The sequence below is a fragment of the Hippopotamus amphibius genome, chromosome 3 (assembly GCF_030028045.1).
Source record: "Hippopotamus amphibius kiboko isolate mHipAmp2 chromosome 3, mHipAmp2.hap2, whole genome shotgun sequence".
Classification (NCBI taxonomy): domain Eukaryota; kingdom Metazoa; phylum Chordata; class Mammalia; order Artiodactyla; family Hippopotamidae; genus Hippopotamus; species Hippopotamus amphibius.
Window position 1 is genome coordinate 131,448,560 of NC_080188.1, and position 18,226 is coordinate 131,466,785.

Here is an 18,226-nt window from a genome sequence, read left to right on the forward strand (position 1 = left end):
ATTGAAAAGAGAGAGGAGGTTAGAGAGGAGAAATCACTAATCCAAGGTATTTGAAACTACAGTATTTGACTGTATACCCTTAGTCTTGAGTGGGAGGATGTAGAGAATTAGGAACAGTTCCTGGACACTTCTCAGTAGGTTTGATTAGTGCTGAGGGCAAAGCAATTAAGAAAGTGATTTAGATGCACAGTAGGCTGAGCAGCGAGCCTGTGCGCTGGTGTGGTTGGGAACCGGGCTTCTCACTGTGGACAGAGGGCCTTGCAAATCAGGAAGAAGCCAGGACCAACGAGGAGAATTAGAGACATTGGCGTGGACTCAAGATTCCTACAGTGTGCAAAGGCTTCTGTGTGTGCATGTCTCCGTGTACATGTCTATGTATGTAGGGACAACGTGTATTTACATGTGCATGTATATGCATACATTCCCTTAACTCTGTGCACAGAAAGGGCCTAGAAGAAAAGATACCTAATAGCAATGAGCGAACGCGGTGCCCAGATTTTGGTTTCTAGTGATTTCATTCTTCATTGAAAGGAGCTGGGGAAACTGGCTGATTCTAGGGCTGGGTCAGGGCTTGAATCTTGTTACAGCAAAACATAAAGAACTGCCAAAAAGAAACAAAGAACAAAACACATGTCACATGGACACAAACGCCAGCTTGAAGGGTCTTCTACTTGCCAAATCTGGGACAATTTGAATATCAAAATAATGAAGGACAGTAAGGAATTATAATAAAAACTCCATAAGACCATATATCAATCAATAGAAATAAATACATGGAAGAAAAGAGAGGTTCCTTCTTACAGGAGAAAGTTGAGATATTTGCTCTGGGAATACCATTCTAGCGAGAAGGTATTTTTTTTCAGTACTTCTGTGGAAGGGGCGGTGGGCTTGGCAAAACAGCATTTTGCAACCACCATAATAAAGTCTGGTTCAGGAAAGCCTCTAAATCTGGGAGGCATTTTTTGATAAGGAGGCGGATTATTTGCGTAGCTTCAAACTACGTCCCCCAGATCGTTTACTGGTTCCGAGGCAGAAGCGTATAACTGCGTGGCGAAACAACTGGACAGTGTTTCCAGCAGGTGATAAAAGCCAGGGGCAGATGCCATCGCGTGCCTCGAGAATGGGACACCCCCCAGAAGGACACCACGTCACGTTGGAAGCATGCACGTTGGGAACACATAACCTGAATCCAACCACGAGGAAACATCAGACAGCTCTCCACCCCCAAAGCAGCGGGACTGTACCCTTCAAAAATGTCCATGTCATAAAAGACAGACACTGGAAAAGGTCCACATTAAACGAGGCTAAAGAGACATGACGACCAAAGGCAGTACTGACCCCAGGCTAGATCCTGCCTTGGAGGGAACAGATGCGACAAAGGACATCGTCACGTCAATGGGCAAAGCTGGGAAAGAGATGTAGACTGGGTGAAGAAGTGGATCAACGTCTCACTGCAGAGTCTGATAACTGTGCTAGAGCGTTCAAAGGGAGCATCTTTATTTTTTCAGAAACACCACAGCAAAATGCTTAGGGGCAGACACATTGTAGAGCAGGCAACTTACTCTCAAATGGTTCAGAAAGAAGTGTTATGAGAATACACACGTAGAAAGGGGGTACACATGATCAAATAAATGGGGCAAAATGTCAACCAGTGAATCAAATCTTAGTGACGGGCCTGTGAGTGTTTTCTATCTCATTCTTACTCTTACAGTTTTTCTGTAATTAAAAATTACTTCCAGGGACTTCCCTTGAGGCGCAGTGGTTAAGAATCTGCCTCTGCCAATGCAGAGGACATGGGTTCGAGCCCTGGTCCAGGAAGATCCCACATGCCGCAGAGCAACTAAGCCCGTGCGCCACAACTACTGAAGCCCGCATGCCTAGAGCCCGTGCTCTGCAACGAGAAGCCACCACAGTGAGAAGTCCGCACACCGCAATGAAGAATAGCCCCTGCTCGCTGCAACTAGAGAAAGCCCGTGTTCAGCAACAAAGACTCAACACAGCCAGGAAATAATAAAGTTCTTTTTCAAAATAATTACTTCCAAATAAACAGTTGAAAAAGATCTCCAAAACTCTGAGGCATCACAGTGGTTCTCCATCGGGTGCAATCTTGCCCTCCAGGGAACACTTAGCAACATGTAGGCATTTTGGTTGTCATCACACAGGGATTCTGCTAAACATCCTACAACGCTAGCCCCTCAGCAAAGGATGATCTGGCCCCAAATTTCAACAGTGTCGCCGCAGAGAAACCTGGCCCAACTCGGCTGACAAGATGGGAAGTTGCTCTGCTGATGGTGGCTGGCAGGGGTCAGAGCGCCCTTGAGGAGGGCAACCTGGCAACAGCCACTGGAATGAGAAACACACCTAATACCTGTGTGACGGGCAACATCATCCCCCTCCTCCCGGTTTCATACGTTGAAGTAAACTTCAGTACCTCAGAATGTGACCATATTTGGAGACAAGGCCTTTCAAGAGGTAAGTTAAATGAGACTGATATCCTTATAAGAAGTTTGGACACGCAGACGCCAGAGATACACACACAGAGAAAAGACCACGTGTGGACATGGCGAGAAGGCAGCCATCTCCAGGTCAAGGAGAGAGTCCCCAAGAGAAATCAACCCTGCTGACACCTTGATCTCAAGCTTCTAGCCTCCGACCGTCAAACTTCTGTGGCTGTGGCCGCCCCGTCTGTAGTATTTTGTCATGGCAGCCCTAGCAAACTCATGCTTCCTGGAAATTATAGAAAGAAAAGTACAGCAGCCCTGACCTTACCCACGGGGAACACCTTCCAAGACCCCCACTGCATGTCTGAAACCGTGGATAGCACCAAGCCCTGTGTATACTATACTATGTTTTTTCTTATACACACATATCTAAAGTTTATATATAAAAATAAATATGTATATATAGAGAGAACTATAGTTGATTTACAATATTGTATTAGTTTCAGGAGTGCAGCAAAGTGGTTCAGTTATATATAGTTACTTGCTTTCTTTTTCAGATTCTTTTCCATTATAGGTTATTATAAAATAATGAGTATAGTTCCCTGTGCTACACACTAGGTCCTTGTATATCTACTTTATATATAGTAGTGGGTATCTGTTAATCCCATACTAACTTATCCCTCTCCCCCATCCCCTTTGCTAACCATGAGTTTGTTCTCTATGCCTGTGAGTCTGTTACTGTTTTGTAAATAAGTTCATTTGTATTATTTTTAGATTCCACATATAAGTGATATCATATAGTATTTGTCTCTGACTTACTTCACTCAGTATGATAATCTCTAGGTTCACCCATGTTGCTGCAAATGGCATTATTTCCTTCTTTTTTATGTCTCAGTAATATTCCATTGTGTATATGTACCACATCTTCTTCATCCATTCATATGTTGACGGACACAGGTTGCTTTCATGTCTTCGCTGTTGTAAATAGTGCTGCTATGAACATTGGGTGCATGTGTCTTTTTGAATTAGAGTTTTCATCTTTTCTAGATAAATGCCCAGGAGTGGGATTGCTGGATCATGTGGTAACTCTATTTTTAGTTTCTTAAGGAACCTCCATACTAAATATAATAAATCTTACATTTAGATTATATAGTATTTTAGATAAGGTTTAATTTATAAATTAGGCACAGTAAGATACTAACAATAACATAGAACAATTATAACAACGTACTGTAATAAAAGTTATGTGAATGTGGTCTCTCTCAAAATATCTTATTGTACAAATTTAATGCCTTTTCCTTCTTAAGCTCAGGTCGTGCACTGTGGCTATAACTTTTGCAGTTTGAGATGTGACAGCAAAACTAGCACGAAATTCTTTCTCCTTCACTCTTTCACGGATAGATGATTTGTTCTTACCACAGATCTTAGTCTCAGCATACAATTTTTCTTCTTACCTTAAAAAAGTTGAGAACTTTCACCTTTTCACTTAGAAGAAGTACTTTACAGCTCCTTGTCATATCCAAATCACAAGCATCAGCCCTCTTGCTTTTGAGGGCCACTATTAGGTAAAACAAGGGTCACCTGAACACAGGCGCTGCAATACATGACAGTCGATCTGATAACCAGGACAGCTACCAAGTCACTAAAGTGCAGGATGCATTGGACAAAGAGGTGATTCACATCCTGGGGTAACAGAGCAAGATGACATAAGATTTCATCATGCTACTCAGACTGCCATGCAATTTAAAACTTATGGAGTGTTTATTTCTGGAAATTTCCATTCAATATTTTTGGACCATGGTAGACTGCGGGTAACTGGAACCGTGGAAAGTGAAACCACAGATGATGGGGTAATGCTGCACTTGTATGTATGGAATTAGGGTTTGAGGGAGGTTTTTAGAAAATCAGCCAAAACCTGAGGCAAAACAGATTCTCAGCAGCAGAGAGCACTGTGGCACGTGCATAGCACATGGAGGAGAGGTGTGGATTTTAGAATGAATGGCTCCAGCATCTCTGGAGGGAGTCTTATCACATGTTACTGGATGAGAGACAAGATGCAGAAAAGCATGTATGATATGATCCCATGTGTTTTGGAAATCAAGGACAAAGCCCTGTAGTATCATGTATACTTAGTTCATTGTATATTATGAGCACTGGGAAAACATGAGAATAAATCTCAGATTGTTAACCTAAGTCACAGAGGTAAGGCAAACGTGGGGGAAAAAAAGGATCACACAGAAACATACACATTGTACTCATCTGTAGAGCTATAGATGTATTATAAAGTAATAAAAGTAAGAACGCTTAAAAGAAAGACTGGCCGTGAGAGTTGCGGCACAGGGAACCAGGTGGAATATGGACTATTTGGCAGGGGAGGGGAAAGGGGGTCAGAGCAGAAGCCAGAGACACCAGAGTGCTGCCTATGTACAGACCCTGGGTGGGCACTGGCATTTCTCAGCTCCCTTGGTCAACACAGCAATCCTGGGAGCAGCCAGGAACATTTACAAAAGCAGTAATTTTATTTTTGTACTTTGACACAAAGAAAATCTTCATTAAAAAAAATAGAGATTTCACAGCCCACATCCTCTCACTCTAAGTCCGTTAAATTAGAAATAAATAACAGTGATTTTAAAAATGCACTGCTTAAAAATTAAGAAAACATTTCTTAAAAGAACTCTAAAGAGAAAATCAAAACACAAAATAAAAACTGCCAAGAAAGCCATGAAAAGGAACATATTTCATAGTAAGATCTATGTGTCATAGCTAATGCTGTAATTAGAGGAAAATTTATAACCTTTAAAATGCTTTTTAAAAGAAAGACTTTAAATAATCATACTGTTACTCTCAATTAAGTTAAAAATTAATAAAGTTAACCAGGGAGAGGGAATTAATAGACATAAAAGCCCAAACTGGTGAAATAAACAAAAATAGCAAAAAGGTAGTTTTCTGATAAGATAATAAAAGTATAATAAGTAAAACAGATAACTCATGAACTGGATTAAGGGAAAAGAGGAAATCTATAAAAGCTCTGGCAAGGAAAAAAAAAAGATGAGGGGTACGGAAGACATAAAATCACTGAAAGAGAAAATTAGTCACTGCCAAATGGCAACATAAATGAAACACTTGAGGAGTTAAGTAGCAATGAATAAATTACCTCCAAGGTACAGTAGATTTATTTAGAACAAATTACCATAAAACAGTCTAAGAGGAGATTAAAGATCTCCTTTAAAACATGTGCCAGGCCCAGATAGTTTTACGACTTAGTTCTAATATGTAACCTTTAAAGAGAATATAATTCCAACCTTATTCAAACTGTTCCAGGACACAGAGAAAGGTAGACAGAGTTGCCTTTTGTAAAACATTGTATCTGCACACACATGATGGCAGATTTCCTGCTTTTCTGAACCCGAGGCCCTATTATTTCTGGGATCAGATATCCGGGGTGTCTTTCATCAGCACTGAGAGTACAGTTTCACAGTTTTAATGGCTATTTAACAGATACACGATATTTTCTTTAAGCAGACCTCTACTGATGGATATGTTGGTGGTTTGCTATCTTTTGCTATTTAACAATTGCAGAAATCAGTGTCCTGATGATGGATCATTTTGCAAACGTGCAATGTCAGTGTAGAATAAATTTCTGGAAGGGTTTGAAAGGCATAGGCATCCTTCATTTTCATTCAAATTATCTTATCTGTCTCCATAGAGGATGTATCAACTTAATCTTCCAACATCAATGAGGAGGTGGAGGGTTTCCCTGTACATTCACCCATGAAGTATTATCAAACTCTTTAATATTTAACAATTAGATAAGTTAAAGAATCCCATTGCCTTAATTGCATTTCTTGGATCATAATCGAGGTTCTCAGCATCTTTTTGTCCTTAAGACTCACTAGTATTTCCTTTTCTGAGAACTGTCTTTGTACCTTTTATCCTTTTGTCTCTATGATTTACAGGAGCTTCTTAATATGCTGATGAAATTAGCCCTATGTCTATGATATGAGTGGTAATTATTTTCCCCAGGATATAATTTTTAAAAACCATTTTTGGTATTTTTTGCTCTGCAAAATATTTTTATTTTCTATATTTTTTTCATTAAGGCATAACTGATATATAGTAAACTGCACATTTAATGTATGCAACTTAGTGACTTTTGACATACCGTGAAACCATTGCCACAATCAATGTGTTGAACATATACATCACCTCCCAAAGTTCCTTGTGCCCTTCCGTACTCCTCCTCCAATACTGTCCCCATGCCCTCCCACCCCCATCCCAAGGTGGCCACTGATCTTTCTGTCACTCTAGATTTGTCTGCACTTTCTAGAGTTTTATATAAAGAGAATATGACAGCACGTGCTCTTTTCTGGTCTGGCTTCTTTCATCGCCATTATTTTGAGGTTCATCTAGGCTGTTACTTTTTATTTCTGAGTAGTATTCCACTGTGTGGATATTCTACAAACTTTAAAACATTATCCAAATGTAGATGGGCATTTGGGTTGTTTCCAGTTTTCATAAAACTGCTATGACTATTCCATGTCCAAGTGTCGGTATGTGCATCTGCTCTTATCTCTCCTGGACAAAGACCTAGGAATAGAATGTCTGGATAATATGGCGGGTGTATATTTCACATTTTGGGAAATGGCCCAACTGTTTTCCAAAGCAGCTGCACCATTTTGCATTCCCACTAGGAGAGTATAAGAGCTCTCCTTTCTCTACAAGCACTTAGTATGGTCAGTTTCAGTTGCAGCCGACGTAATAATGTGTAGTAGTATCTCACTCTGGTTTTAATTTGCATTTCCCTAATAACTAACGACGTTGAGTTATGTGCTTGCCCATACGTCTTCTTAGATGAAGTCTCCGATCAAAGCTTTTGCCCATCTTTATTTTTTGTTGTCTTATTATTCAGTCATAAGTACCCTTCATATATTTTGGATACAAGTCTTTCATCAGGTGTATGATTTGAAAATATTTCCTCCCAGTCTCTGGTTTGTCTTTTCATTCTCTTAGTGTCCTTTTCCTAAGTTCAATTAATTTGTTCTCATTATGGCTTTTGCTTTTGGTGTCATATCTAAGAAATCTTTAACTCAAAGTCACAAAGATTTTTTTCCTGTGTTTTCTTCTATATTTGTAGGCTTTGAATTTAGGTCTATGGTAAACCTGAGTTAATGTTTATATATGATGTAAGATGTAGACCCAAGTTCATTTTTTGGCATATGGATACCCCGTTGTTCCAACACTGCTGAAAAGACTATCCTTTCTCTACCAAATTGCCTTTGTACCTTGGTCAAAAATCAGCTGTCCTCAGGTAATCCAGAATGATCTCATTTTAAGATTCTTAATTACATCTCTAAAGACCCTTTTTTCCAAATAAGTTCATAGTCAGAGGCTCTGGGGGTTAGGGCGTAGGCATATCCTTTTGGGACCACCATTCAACCCCTACACTCCCCTTCCCTCCCTAAGCTCAGATCCTGGGTCTTGACAAAGACTCTCTCCTTGACCCATATTTGCTCAGGCTCCTGTGAGTAATCTTTTCAGCAATCTTTCAGCTTCAAACTTGGGCTTCTCTGGGTCCTTCCTACAGAATCTAGTTTTAGCAAGAATCCAGTTAAGTCAGGGGAGCCAGAATCCCCCCTACCCCTGATGTTTCCTCTTAGTAATTTTCCATCCACTGCCCCCCCCACCCCGCCCTGCTCCTTGATTGCAAATCCCCACATGCCCATCCTGCATTCAGAACTGAGCTCACTTCTATACTGAGGCCTCTCTTCCACTATTGCAATAGTTGTTTTAAAAAATAAAAATTATCTTCACCACTTAAAAAACAAAAATCAGCTGTCCATAAATGTGTAGTTCTCTCTGGACTCTCTAGTCTGTTCTGTGGCTCTGTTTGCTTATCTTGATGCTACTACCACACTGCGTGTTGTCCCTCAACTTTGTTCATTTGCAAAGTTGTTTTGGTATCCTGGGTCATAGGCATTTCCATATGAATTTCAGAATCAGTTTGTTAATTTGTACAAAATGCCTGCTGGGATTTTGACTAATATTACATTGCGTGTAGAGATCAATAGTGAATCTTGTGATTCATGTACATGGTATACCTTTTCATTTATTTAGATAATCTATCGGTTCTTTCAGCAATATTTTATAATTTCCAGTATACAGCTCTCACATCTTTCGTTGGATCAGTCTCTAAATATTTCATATTGTTCATGCTACTGTAAGCGGTATTGAAAAATTTCAATTTCAGATTTTTCCCCACTAGAACATAGATGGAATTGATTTTTGCATGTTGACCTTGTATCTGCCACATTGCTGAATTCACATATTAGTTCTAGTAGTCATCTTATATATTCACCAGATTTTCTACACAAATAACCATGGCACCTGCAAATAAAGACAGTTTTATTTCTTCTTTTCCAATGCGTATGTCTACAATTTCTTTCTTTTGCCTTGTTCCACTGACAAGAATCTTCAGTTTACTGTTGATAGAAATGATAAGAGCAGACATTCTTGCTGTGTTCCTGACCTTAAGGGGAAAGTGCTCAGTCTTTCTTCATGAAGCAGTTATAGCTGTAGTTTTTTTGTGTTGTTGAGACCTTTATCAGGTTGAGGAAGCTCCTTCCTATTTTCTGTTTCCTGAGAGCTTTTGTAATACATGGCCATTGGATTTTGTCAAATTCTTTTTCTACATCTCTTGAGATAATCATATGTTTTTTCATTTGTTAATATGGTTAATTAACTGATTTTCTAAAATGTCAAACTAGCTTTGCATTATTCTCGAACCCCAGTTGGTCACGGTTTATTATCTTCTAATATGTTATTGGACTGGATTTGCTAAAATTTTGCTTAGAGATTTTTGCATCTATGTTCATGGGGGATACTTAGCTATAGCTTTCTTTTCCTATAATGTTTTTGGCTGGTTTTCAGATCAGGGCAATGCTGGCCTCATAATGAGTCTAGAACTATTCCTCCCTTTTCAATTTTCCAGAAAAAGTTGTCTAAAATTGATTTTAGTTTTTCTTAAACGTTTGGCAGGATTCACCAGTAAAGCCACGTGGTCCTGGAGAATATATGGCAGAATGTCTTGAACTATAGCTTTGATTTTATCAGCAGATAGAGAAATACTCAAGGTATCTATTTCTTGTGTGGTTTACGTCTTTCAAGACGTTTGCCCATTTCATCCAAGTTGCTGAACTTAAAGACTTGCATAGCCCCTATGATCCTTTTTATATCTGTAGAATCTGTTCTGCCATATCGCTCATTTCTGATGCTGATAATTTGTGTCTTCTCTCTTTCTCCTGATATTTCTGGGTAAAGGTTTATCAAGTATATTGATCTTCTTAAAAAAATCAGCTTTTGGTTTCATTATTTTTTCTTTTGTTTTTGTGTGTTCCATTTCATTTGTTTCCCCCGAGCTTTATTATTTTCTTGTTTTTATTTCTTTGTGGTTGAGTTTGTTACTCTTTTTCTAGTTTCTCATGGTAGAAGCTGAGGCTGACTGGAGCACATCCTTTTCCAGTGCACTGCCTGCTGGGTGCTGCTCCTAGCAGAACCTACACACGTTGATAGGCTGTGTTTTCATTTTCACTCAGTTCAAAATATTATCTAGTTTTCATTTGGGTTTCTTCTTTGATCCTGTGCTATCTGAAGCATGTTATTTAGTTTCCAAATACTTGAGGATTTTCCAGAGATCGTTTATTATTGATTTTCAATTGAATTCTATTGTGGTCAGAGGATAGACTTTATATATCACTTGAATCATTTTAAACGTATTGGGATTTGTTTTATGGTTCAGGACCTGGTTCTCTCTTGATCAATGTTCTGTGCACTTGGAAACAGTGTGTACTCTGCTCTTGTTGGGAGGAATGTTCTACAAGTGTTCATTAGGTCAACTTGGTTCAAAGTACTGTTCAGAGCTACATCCTTACTGCTTTTCTGTCTATTCGTTCTCTCAATTTTTAAGATAGGTGTATTAAAATCCCCAATTCTAATCCTGGACTTGTTTCTCTTTTTATACACTATTCATTATTTTTCCCTTTTGGCTGTTGGATCTGAAGTCATATTTATATATACCAACTTACAGATCAACAGTCATTTAAATACTTTATATATTACAAGATTTGCTATGGAGTGTTAATTATTTTTCTAAATATTCTCTAGTTTGGGATTTTGTTACTTCTTTGACAGTTTAAAAACCAGGAACACCACCAATCAAAACAGTAAAATGCTGAATCCAATTCCGACAAAATCAGAAGCACGTTAGGGAATCCTGGCCCACCCACTGCATTCCAGATTATCCTGCAGACCCTTCCCAAGGCGGCACGTCCAGAGCACGAAATCACTGGCATAAACGTTTGACTGGACACAACAAAAAATCAATTTTACAAGAATTTCAAATGATATGTGGTCACAGTCATATCACAGCAACTGATAAACGCAGGAACACTACTGGATCGTGTAGGTGGAATCAACCCAGGTGTGTCTACTCTTTAAAACTAAGCAGACAGGACATTTTTCAAAAGCCTAATCACAGCTACCCTGGGTGGTGAGACAACAGCGGCTCATTTTTCTTCATTAGTCTTGTGTGTATGTTTTATAGGCTCTATAATGAGCATATGCCACGTTTTTAAGCAGAAAAAAAAATCTTTTGAAATTTGGGAGTGGACATCTTTTGGTCATGAAGTGATGGGCCACAGTGGCGTGACCTTCAGGCCAAGGGATCCAGGTGGAAAAGCCTGGCCATGGGTGCAGATGGGGATGCTTAGTAAGCATAGGTGGCAGAGCTGGGAAGATGAGTCAGGGCCAGGTTATCACGAGACTCCCAGCAGCATCTGGACGGCAGTCCCAGGGGAAATCCACCTGCCTCGGCCTGTGTGCCTGGAGTGTAAGTGGTGTGTGTGCTCAGGCTCTCTCTTACAGTTGCCTAGAAAACCTCACACTGGTAAACCAACCCCACACGTGTCCCGGTGTGGTTCAGGGGGTCACCTCTCCAGAGTCCAGGGGAACCCACGGATACAAAACCTCCACCAATACAGCCTAAGCCAACAGACGCACGAGGAAAACAGCATCAGAGAGGCCACCGCCAACAGAATCAGCCTCTCCGAGAGCCGCAGGTAATGAAGCAACAGGATGAACACAAGGAGAAAAGCACGTTCAAGGGGCTGAAAAATACAAAGCTGTGATGTCAAACGTGAGGAAGATACAAGATGCTATGACCAAGTAGGTGAGACCCCCACACGAGGACCTGTGGAAATGAAAAAAATAGGCAGTGACTGAAATAAACACCTCCCTGGGCGACACATGTGAAGAGTAAGGAAACCACAAGAAGTTACTGTGGGTGCAGCATGGAAGACAGAGACGGGAGGTATGAGAGATGCGGAGGACCAACCGGGACAGTCAAGTGGAAGTTTCCAGGTGAGGTCAGAGCGGTTAGGGGAGGTACTGTTCTATAACACGGTGGGGCTGATTTTCTACTCGATGCAAGACACAAACACTTATTCAGGAATCACAACACCTTGTGAGCAGGACAAGTAAAAACAATCCACCAGCTGGATTCACTACAGTGAAACGATAGAACACCAAAGTCAAAGAGAAAGTATTCAAGGACACCAGAGGGAAGGAAGGGTCACCTGCAAGGCACTGTCAGCTGGACAGGGCACAGCAGCCAGGAGACAGTGGTGGGTCCCCAGTGTGTGCAGAAAAAATACAGATCTCTAATAACCTACAATAGAAAATAATCTGAAAAAGAACATATACATGTATGTAACTGAATCCCTTTGCTGTACACCTGAAACACTGTAAATTAACTATACTTCAATTAAAAAAAATTTTCTACTTAAAAAAAAAAAAAATACAGATCCCAACCTGTGACGTTCTCCCCAACTAAACCACGGTCCAAGAGCAAAGCCAAAACACAAAAATTTCAGGTGAGCAGAAACGGAGTAGGCCACCGACAGAGCGTCCCTGAAGACAGCACAGGCCTCAGGAAGGAGGAAAGCAAACTGGCAAATCTGCCGGCAAACACGAGCCTCCAGCGTCAGGACAGCGCCTAACGCAGCGGCCTGTTTACAAACATGGGGCGGCAGGGCCTGGGAAACGGGGGGACAGCGGGGTGAGAGCCCCCAGCCCAGGGGAGGGGGTGCGGGAGGCGGGAGCAACTTCTGATGCAATGGGGCAGGTGGGGGGGCCGTTGGGACAGAACCACTTGCACGGCCTCCAAGTGCGGGGAGGCAAGAGGCTGGGTTTGGCCGGGTTGGGGGCCACGCCGACCAGCCCGCGAAGCCCATCAGATGTGAGCGGCAGCCGCAAGCCCCAGAGCGGGCGGGGCCTCTGTGCATCCCACGTGGTCCCTCCACAGGGCGGGGCGTGTGGGCTCAGGGCCGTCATCTCTGAAATTCTCTGTCTGACGTCTTTGTGATGAGAGGAAACGGCTCTTTTCTCCCGGTGTTCGCACTGCCCCCCAGCTCTGCCATCACCCCAGGGGCCCTCGAGGCTGCAGATCCCCCCTCCAGTTGGTTCCCGTCTCCTCTTCCCCCAGCGACACCACTGCTGCAGGTCCTGGGCTGGCCTGCCGCCAAGTCCCGCCACGTCCTGCCCGCCGCCCCATCGGTGACCCCACCCCCCCACCCCAGGGAACCACGCAGGGCACAGGCTGATCTGTGGCCACTCCTGTCCCATGGCTTCCACACTCTGCCTGCCGGCTCCGGGTCACAACTCACACCCGAGAAGCCAGACTGGTAAAGGAGCCCCACAGGTGTCTAGGTGAGGCAGGGGAGGTCAGCCCCACCCCCCCACACCCCAATGCAGAAACCACATGCCACACCCAGATCACCTGGCAGAGAGGTGCAGAGGTGCGGCTGGCTCCCTTGGCACCTCTGTCCAAAATGCTCCTGCCGTTCACTGGCCCTTCCTTGCCCTCCCCGGCCAGCTCCACTCAGCCCTGACATCACCTCCTCCAAGAAGCTTGCCCAGACCTGCCCGGCTCAAGCTGGGTGCTCATCCTTCAGAGGCCCACACGCTGTGCCTCTTGCTGTCGCCTGTCTTCCTCCCCGCATGGTGAGCAGCACAAACAGTCGCTGGTGAGTCAGGACAGCGCGAGCAACCGAGGCCAGAACCTGCAGGGGAGCGGGGGCTGTGCGGGCAGGACGCCACCGCCCCCGCCGCCATCACCGTTCACGAGATCTCCCCTGAGAACGGGGCATCCCCCCAGCAATCAGAGCAGCTTCAACAAGGCTCTGGAACCCATGAAAGAGGGGGAGCAGCTCTGCCTGGGACGCAGGGCCTGAGGGCCACAGGACAGGAGCCCAGAGAAGCTGTGGACCCGAGACAGAGAGGAGCCACTGAGGTGGGGGAGAGCTGTGCGGGTGGGCACCGCTCTGGGCAGGTGATGCCCCGGGCAGGAGGGTGCCATGTGGAGGTGCCGCGTGCTGGGGCGGAGATGATTCTGTCCAACACGCTCCATGCATGAGGGTCAGGTTCAAGGCCTGGGTCTGGCCTGGCGATGGAACTCAGCACAGCTGTTCGTGCCCAGTGCGTGGCAGCTGGGGCTGCGGGCCTTTCCCAGCGGCGGCATCTGGCCTGGGATTAGCGCCCCTGGCCCACACCAGGGCTCTCAAGAGCCTCTGGGCGAGGAGGCCCCGGGAGGGTCAGGTAACCCACGGGGCCCCGGCCGACAGACCAGGCTCCAGAAATCCAGTGGCTCCGGGCTGGGCTGACTTATCGCGCTGGCAGGAAAGAAAAGCTCCTCGAGCGGGAGCATTCCACAAAAGGCGCCTGACTTCTCCGGCACTCGTACCTCATTAACATTCCGCAGACATCACCGAGGACTTCATCACGCCAAGCGGGCTGAATGGACGCATCGTTTCGGCTGCCCCGTATTCAGCCAACAGCGGGCGACGGTCCTCCCCGCGCCCAACCTGCGCATTAGCATTGGCAGAAAGCCCCCATCTGCGTCGCGACAATGGCCCTGCCCCAATCCGGAGCTGCTGGCACAATTGTCCTTTGTGCCCACTCCAGCGGGCAGGCGGGGAGCGCGTCCCAGGGGCCCGTCGGCGATGCGGCCGGGCCAGAATCCCGACGGTGTGAGAGGAGGCCCCGGGCAGCCCCGCACCCAGCGGGGTGGGCACCCAGGCTCCGTCTTGCACACCTGGCTCCCCTGGAGCAGGCAGAGGCCACAGCTCCTTTCCAGAACATTGTCTGCCTTTCTGCCAGCAGTGGCCAGGCGCAGGAGGACACATCACGGGTCCGCCGCCCACAAACCCAGCACCAGGCAGACGGGGCGCCAGCCGCCCACGAGTACAGTGTGAGCCGTCGCCCTCCGTCGTGCTTGAGACAGTGACACCATCCTTATAGCACCCATGAGCTGGAACATTGTGGCGGATGCCGGAACATTCTGGGGGTCCCGGGAAGAGGTCCAAGAGGGGACAGATGGACACAGAAGTGGCAGAGAACAAAGGCACACAGCATCGAGGAAGGGACAGCTGTAGGCACACACGCTGCTGGCCCAGGACCCCCAGCCCCACTCCACCTGGAATGGGGGTCAGTGTCTATGACAGCCCACCTCCTCTCTGCCAGACCTGGGCACCAGCCACACAGCAGGACCAAGGCGAAGCCTGGCTCCCAGAAGCCCAGAGCCCACAAAAGAACCGAGGAGGAGGACTTCCGTGGCTGACAGTGGGCCAACGGGAGCAGACATGACAGTACCAGCTGTGCACAGGACGAGAGCGAGTGGTCAGGGGACGAGGGGTGTCCGGACACCCTGGAGGCCCCAGCAGCCCTGGGTTGAGGCTGAGCGTGGCCCTGTCCCCAGCCCTCAGCCCGTGTGAAGGCTCCTCACCAGAGCTGTCGTAGCCGTCCACCGAGAGGTGGTCGGGCCTCCGCTCCTCCGACACGGGGTCACAAGTGATGTGGGGGATCGTCAGGGTCTTCTCTCCCGGGCTCACCCCGTTGTCCTTGTCCAGTTTGAACTTTTTTTTCTTTACCTGAGAAACCAGACGATAAATGGTCAGTTCCTGGGTGTCCTCCGCCAGGCCCTCTGCTGGCCCCAGACCACCCCGGGGCACCTGCCAGGGCCCAGCTGCAGCACCCTCACACACAAGCAGGGTGGGCTGCAGTGTGAGGTGCTGCCAGGGGTCCCCGGGGGGGCTCTGCCCAGTGGCTACCCTGGGAGCTCACAGCTTGCGGGACAGGTGGACAGAAAACTAGCAAACAGATCGATATACAGGAACACCCCAGGGCAGGCGGCAACAGGGCTGTGGCCAGCGAGGGGTTAGAGCCCGGAGGGCGGGGTGGACAGAAGGAGGCCAGCCGAGGCTTGTCTGAGGAGGGGACCTGGAGGAGGTGACCTGGAGGAGGTGAGGGAGCAGGCCACGCTGGGATCTGGGAGAATGTTCTGGCACAGGAAGTGGCTGGTGCAAGGGCTCCAGAGGCAGTGAGAACCTGGGAGACCTTGTCTCTCTGAGGATGGTGTTGGTGCAGGCCAGGAAGGAGAGCGCCGAGGGGCCAGCCGCACCCTCATTCACGAGACCCTTGCCCCAGCCTGCCCGAGCTCCCTTATCCCATGACCACAAGACCCTCTTCTCTGAGCCAGGATGCCACCTCCCCCCACGGCCGCCTACCAGGCCCAGCACAGAAAGCCCAACAGCAAGGCCCTCTCAAGACTCTTCTCCCAGCGGCTGGCCAGATCCAGCCCGTCCTGTTCATGGGGAGCTTCCTCGGGACCACCCACAGCCCTGGTGCTGGTGTGGCCAGTCCTGCAAGCCCCTGAGCCTGGGGACACTGGGATGCCGGAAGCCCAGCATGGGGCGTACACCTCCAGGGCCCACAGTGACGTGGCCACGCTGGGCTGAAGTGCCAGGGTCACATCCTGGCTGCGAGCGGTGGCACATGGCCGCCCCGCCTGTGAGCGAGTACCCCATCCCAGGGGCAGGTGAGGCCTGGTTACCATGGCCGACTTCTTGGGCTTGGGGCTGGGGGAGAGCAGAGCGTGGCTGCGGGGCGGCTTCCGGATGTAGATCTTCCAGGTGGAGGAGTCGGGGTTCTCGGCCGCATAGCACCGCCACGCCGTCTGAAACCAGCAGAAGGGAGCAGCTGTCACGTGGGGCCACCGACAGGGGCTCACAGGGAACTGTGGCCCACCCCTCTTTCCTGGGCCCCTCTCTGGCGGGACCACAGGGCCTCCTGCCCGCCAGGCCTGACCCCACCCCCCAGAGCCGGTTTCCTCCCCGCAGCCCACAGCCTCACGGGCCGGCTCACGTGGCTCAGACACCACAGAGGCCTGTGAAGTCCCGTCCATCAGCGCCCACCTCCGCCTGCTGGTCCCCCCGCCCTGGCCCTGGTCCGGCCCCTCCTCAGGGATGCTGCTGGGGAGAGGTCACTGGGGGAATAGGGGGCAGGGCCCCCGGGGCCAGCAGGAGGCGGCACTGAGTGTCCAGGAGGCAGAGCCCCCCCCACCCAGGGACCCAGTTTCCGGGGGCCTCCAGATGGCCTGCGGGTGAAGGCCCCAGGCCTCCACTCTATAGACGCCCATGGTGCTACCACCCAGGGGTGCCATGGAGGAGGAGACCTGAGGGGAGGCCACGTCTGTGGCGGGCAGGAGGGGCTCCAGGAGCCTCGTAGGAGGATGCACCCGAGGGCCTCGGCACTGCCGGCCGTGGGAGCCAGAGAGAGAGATGCAGTGGGGAAGGGTCCCCAGGCAGGGATGCCAGCCTTGTGCTGGGAACCCAGGCAGACATGCCTGCCCCCCCACACACACTGTCCCTCATCCCCACCCCTCCCTCCAGGCCCCACTCCAGGCCTCTCCTGGGAGGCTCAAGCGAGACCGCACGCATGCCCGGGGAGCCGTGCCCCCTCGGCGGGCAGGCCATTTGCAGCCTGATTTACGGTCTCCCGAGAGGAGGCCCTGGCGCCATGAAACCAGGCCTGCGGGGGGGCAGGCCCCCGGCTTCACGGCCACTGCTTTCACTTCCTTCCCGGCCAGGATTAGCATCCGGCCCCAGACGGTGGCTCCGGACAGGCTTCCGAGGAACAGGATAGAGGCCCTGACCCCAGACTGTCCCCGGGGCTGTTCAGCTCTGGGTGTCCAGGGCATCCAGGCTGTGCACACAGCCCCTCCCCCCGCCAGTGGGAGCAGGGCCCCACGTCCACGCTGACTCACGACGACAGCCCTGCCCCAGGCCCCCGCCCGGCCACTCTTCCCATGGCCTTGGGGCCACTCCTCCTGCTCCTCAGCTCCCCCCCCACCCCGACCGCCGACCGACACCCTTGGGACACGAGTCTCCAGTGGTCCTTGTGCCCAAGCCTTCCTTGGCACAGAGAGGGTCGCCCAGTCCTCGAGGTTGTGCCGGGAGCCAGGGGTCCCGGAGCCCAGTGTCCAGGGGCTCGGGGCTGCTGCCTCCTTCCCCGCTGCTGGAACCTTCCTCTCCCCACTGCTCTCGGGCTCAGAGCCTCTGGGACGGTCTCATCACGGAAGCTGGCGGGTGGGCAGAGGAGGGCATGGGGACCAGGTGCCTCAGGGCAGGTGCAGCCCCTGCCCCACCTCCAAAGGCCTGGCACTGTGAGCCCTGGGCCCTGTAGGGGCAGCTGCTGGGCCTTCAGAAAGCGAAGCTGGTGCATCCATCCAGAGCGTGGCCTGTGCCATTGGGTCACTGGTCCTCACCCCCTATCAGCCAGCAGGACTGAGCCCCGTGGGTGCTGGGAGCAGCCCAGAGCATCAGTGCTGCACAAGCAGGCCCTGACCCCTGACCCCAGAGGGCATGGCCACCGAGGACCCCTTACTCTTTCCTCCC

General features: G+C 48.5%; 1 protein-coding gene across 2 annotated transcripts in view; it reads right to left on the minus strand.

Annotated features, from left to right (window-relative positions):
- The window catches only part of KCNQ1 (potassium voltage-gated channel subfamily Q member 1), a 342,239-nt gene that overhangs the window by 221,043 nt on the left and 102,970 nt on the right, over positions 1-18,226 (minus strand). For both annotated transcript variants that reach the window (XM_057726790.1, XM_057726789.1), the window contains 2 exons: positions 16,384-16,506; positions 15,277-15,421 (listed from right to left, as the gene is read on the minus strand). In XM_057726790.1, the coding sequence (XP_057582773.1) occupies positions 15,277-15,421; positions 16,384-16,506 (268 nt within the window). The remainder of the gene's footprint in view (positions 1-15,276; positions 15,422-16,383; positions 16,507-18,226) is intronic.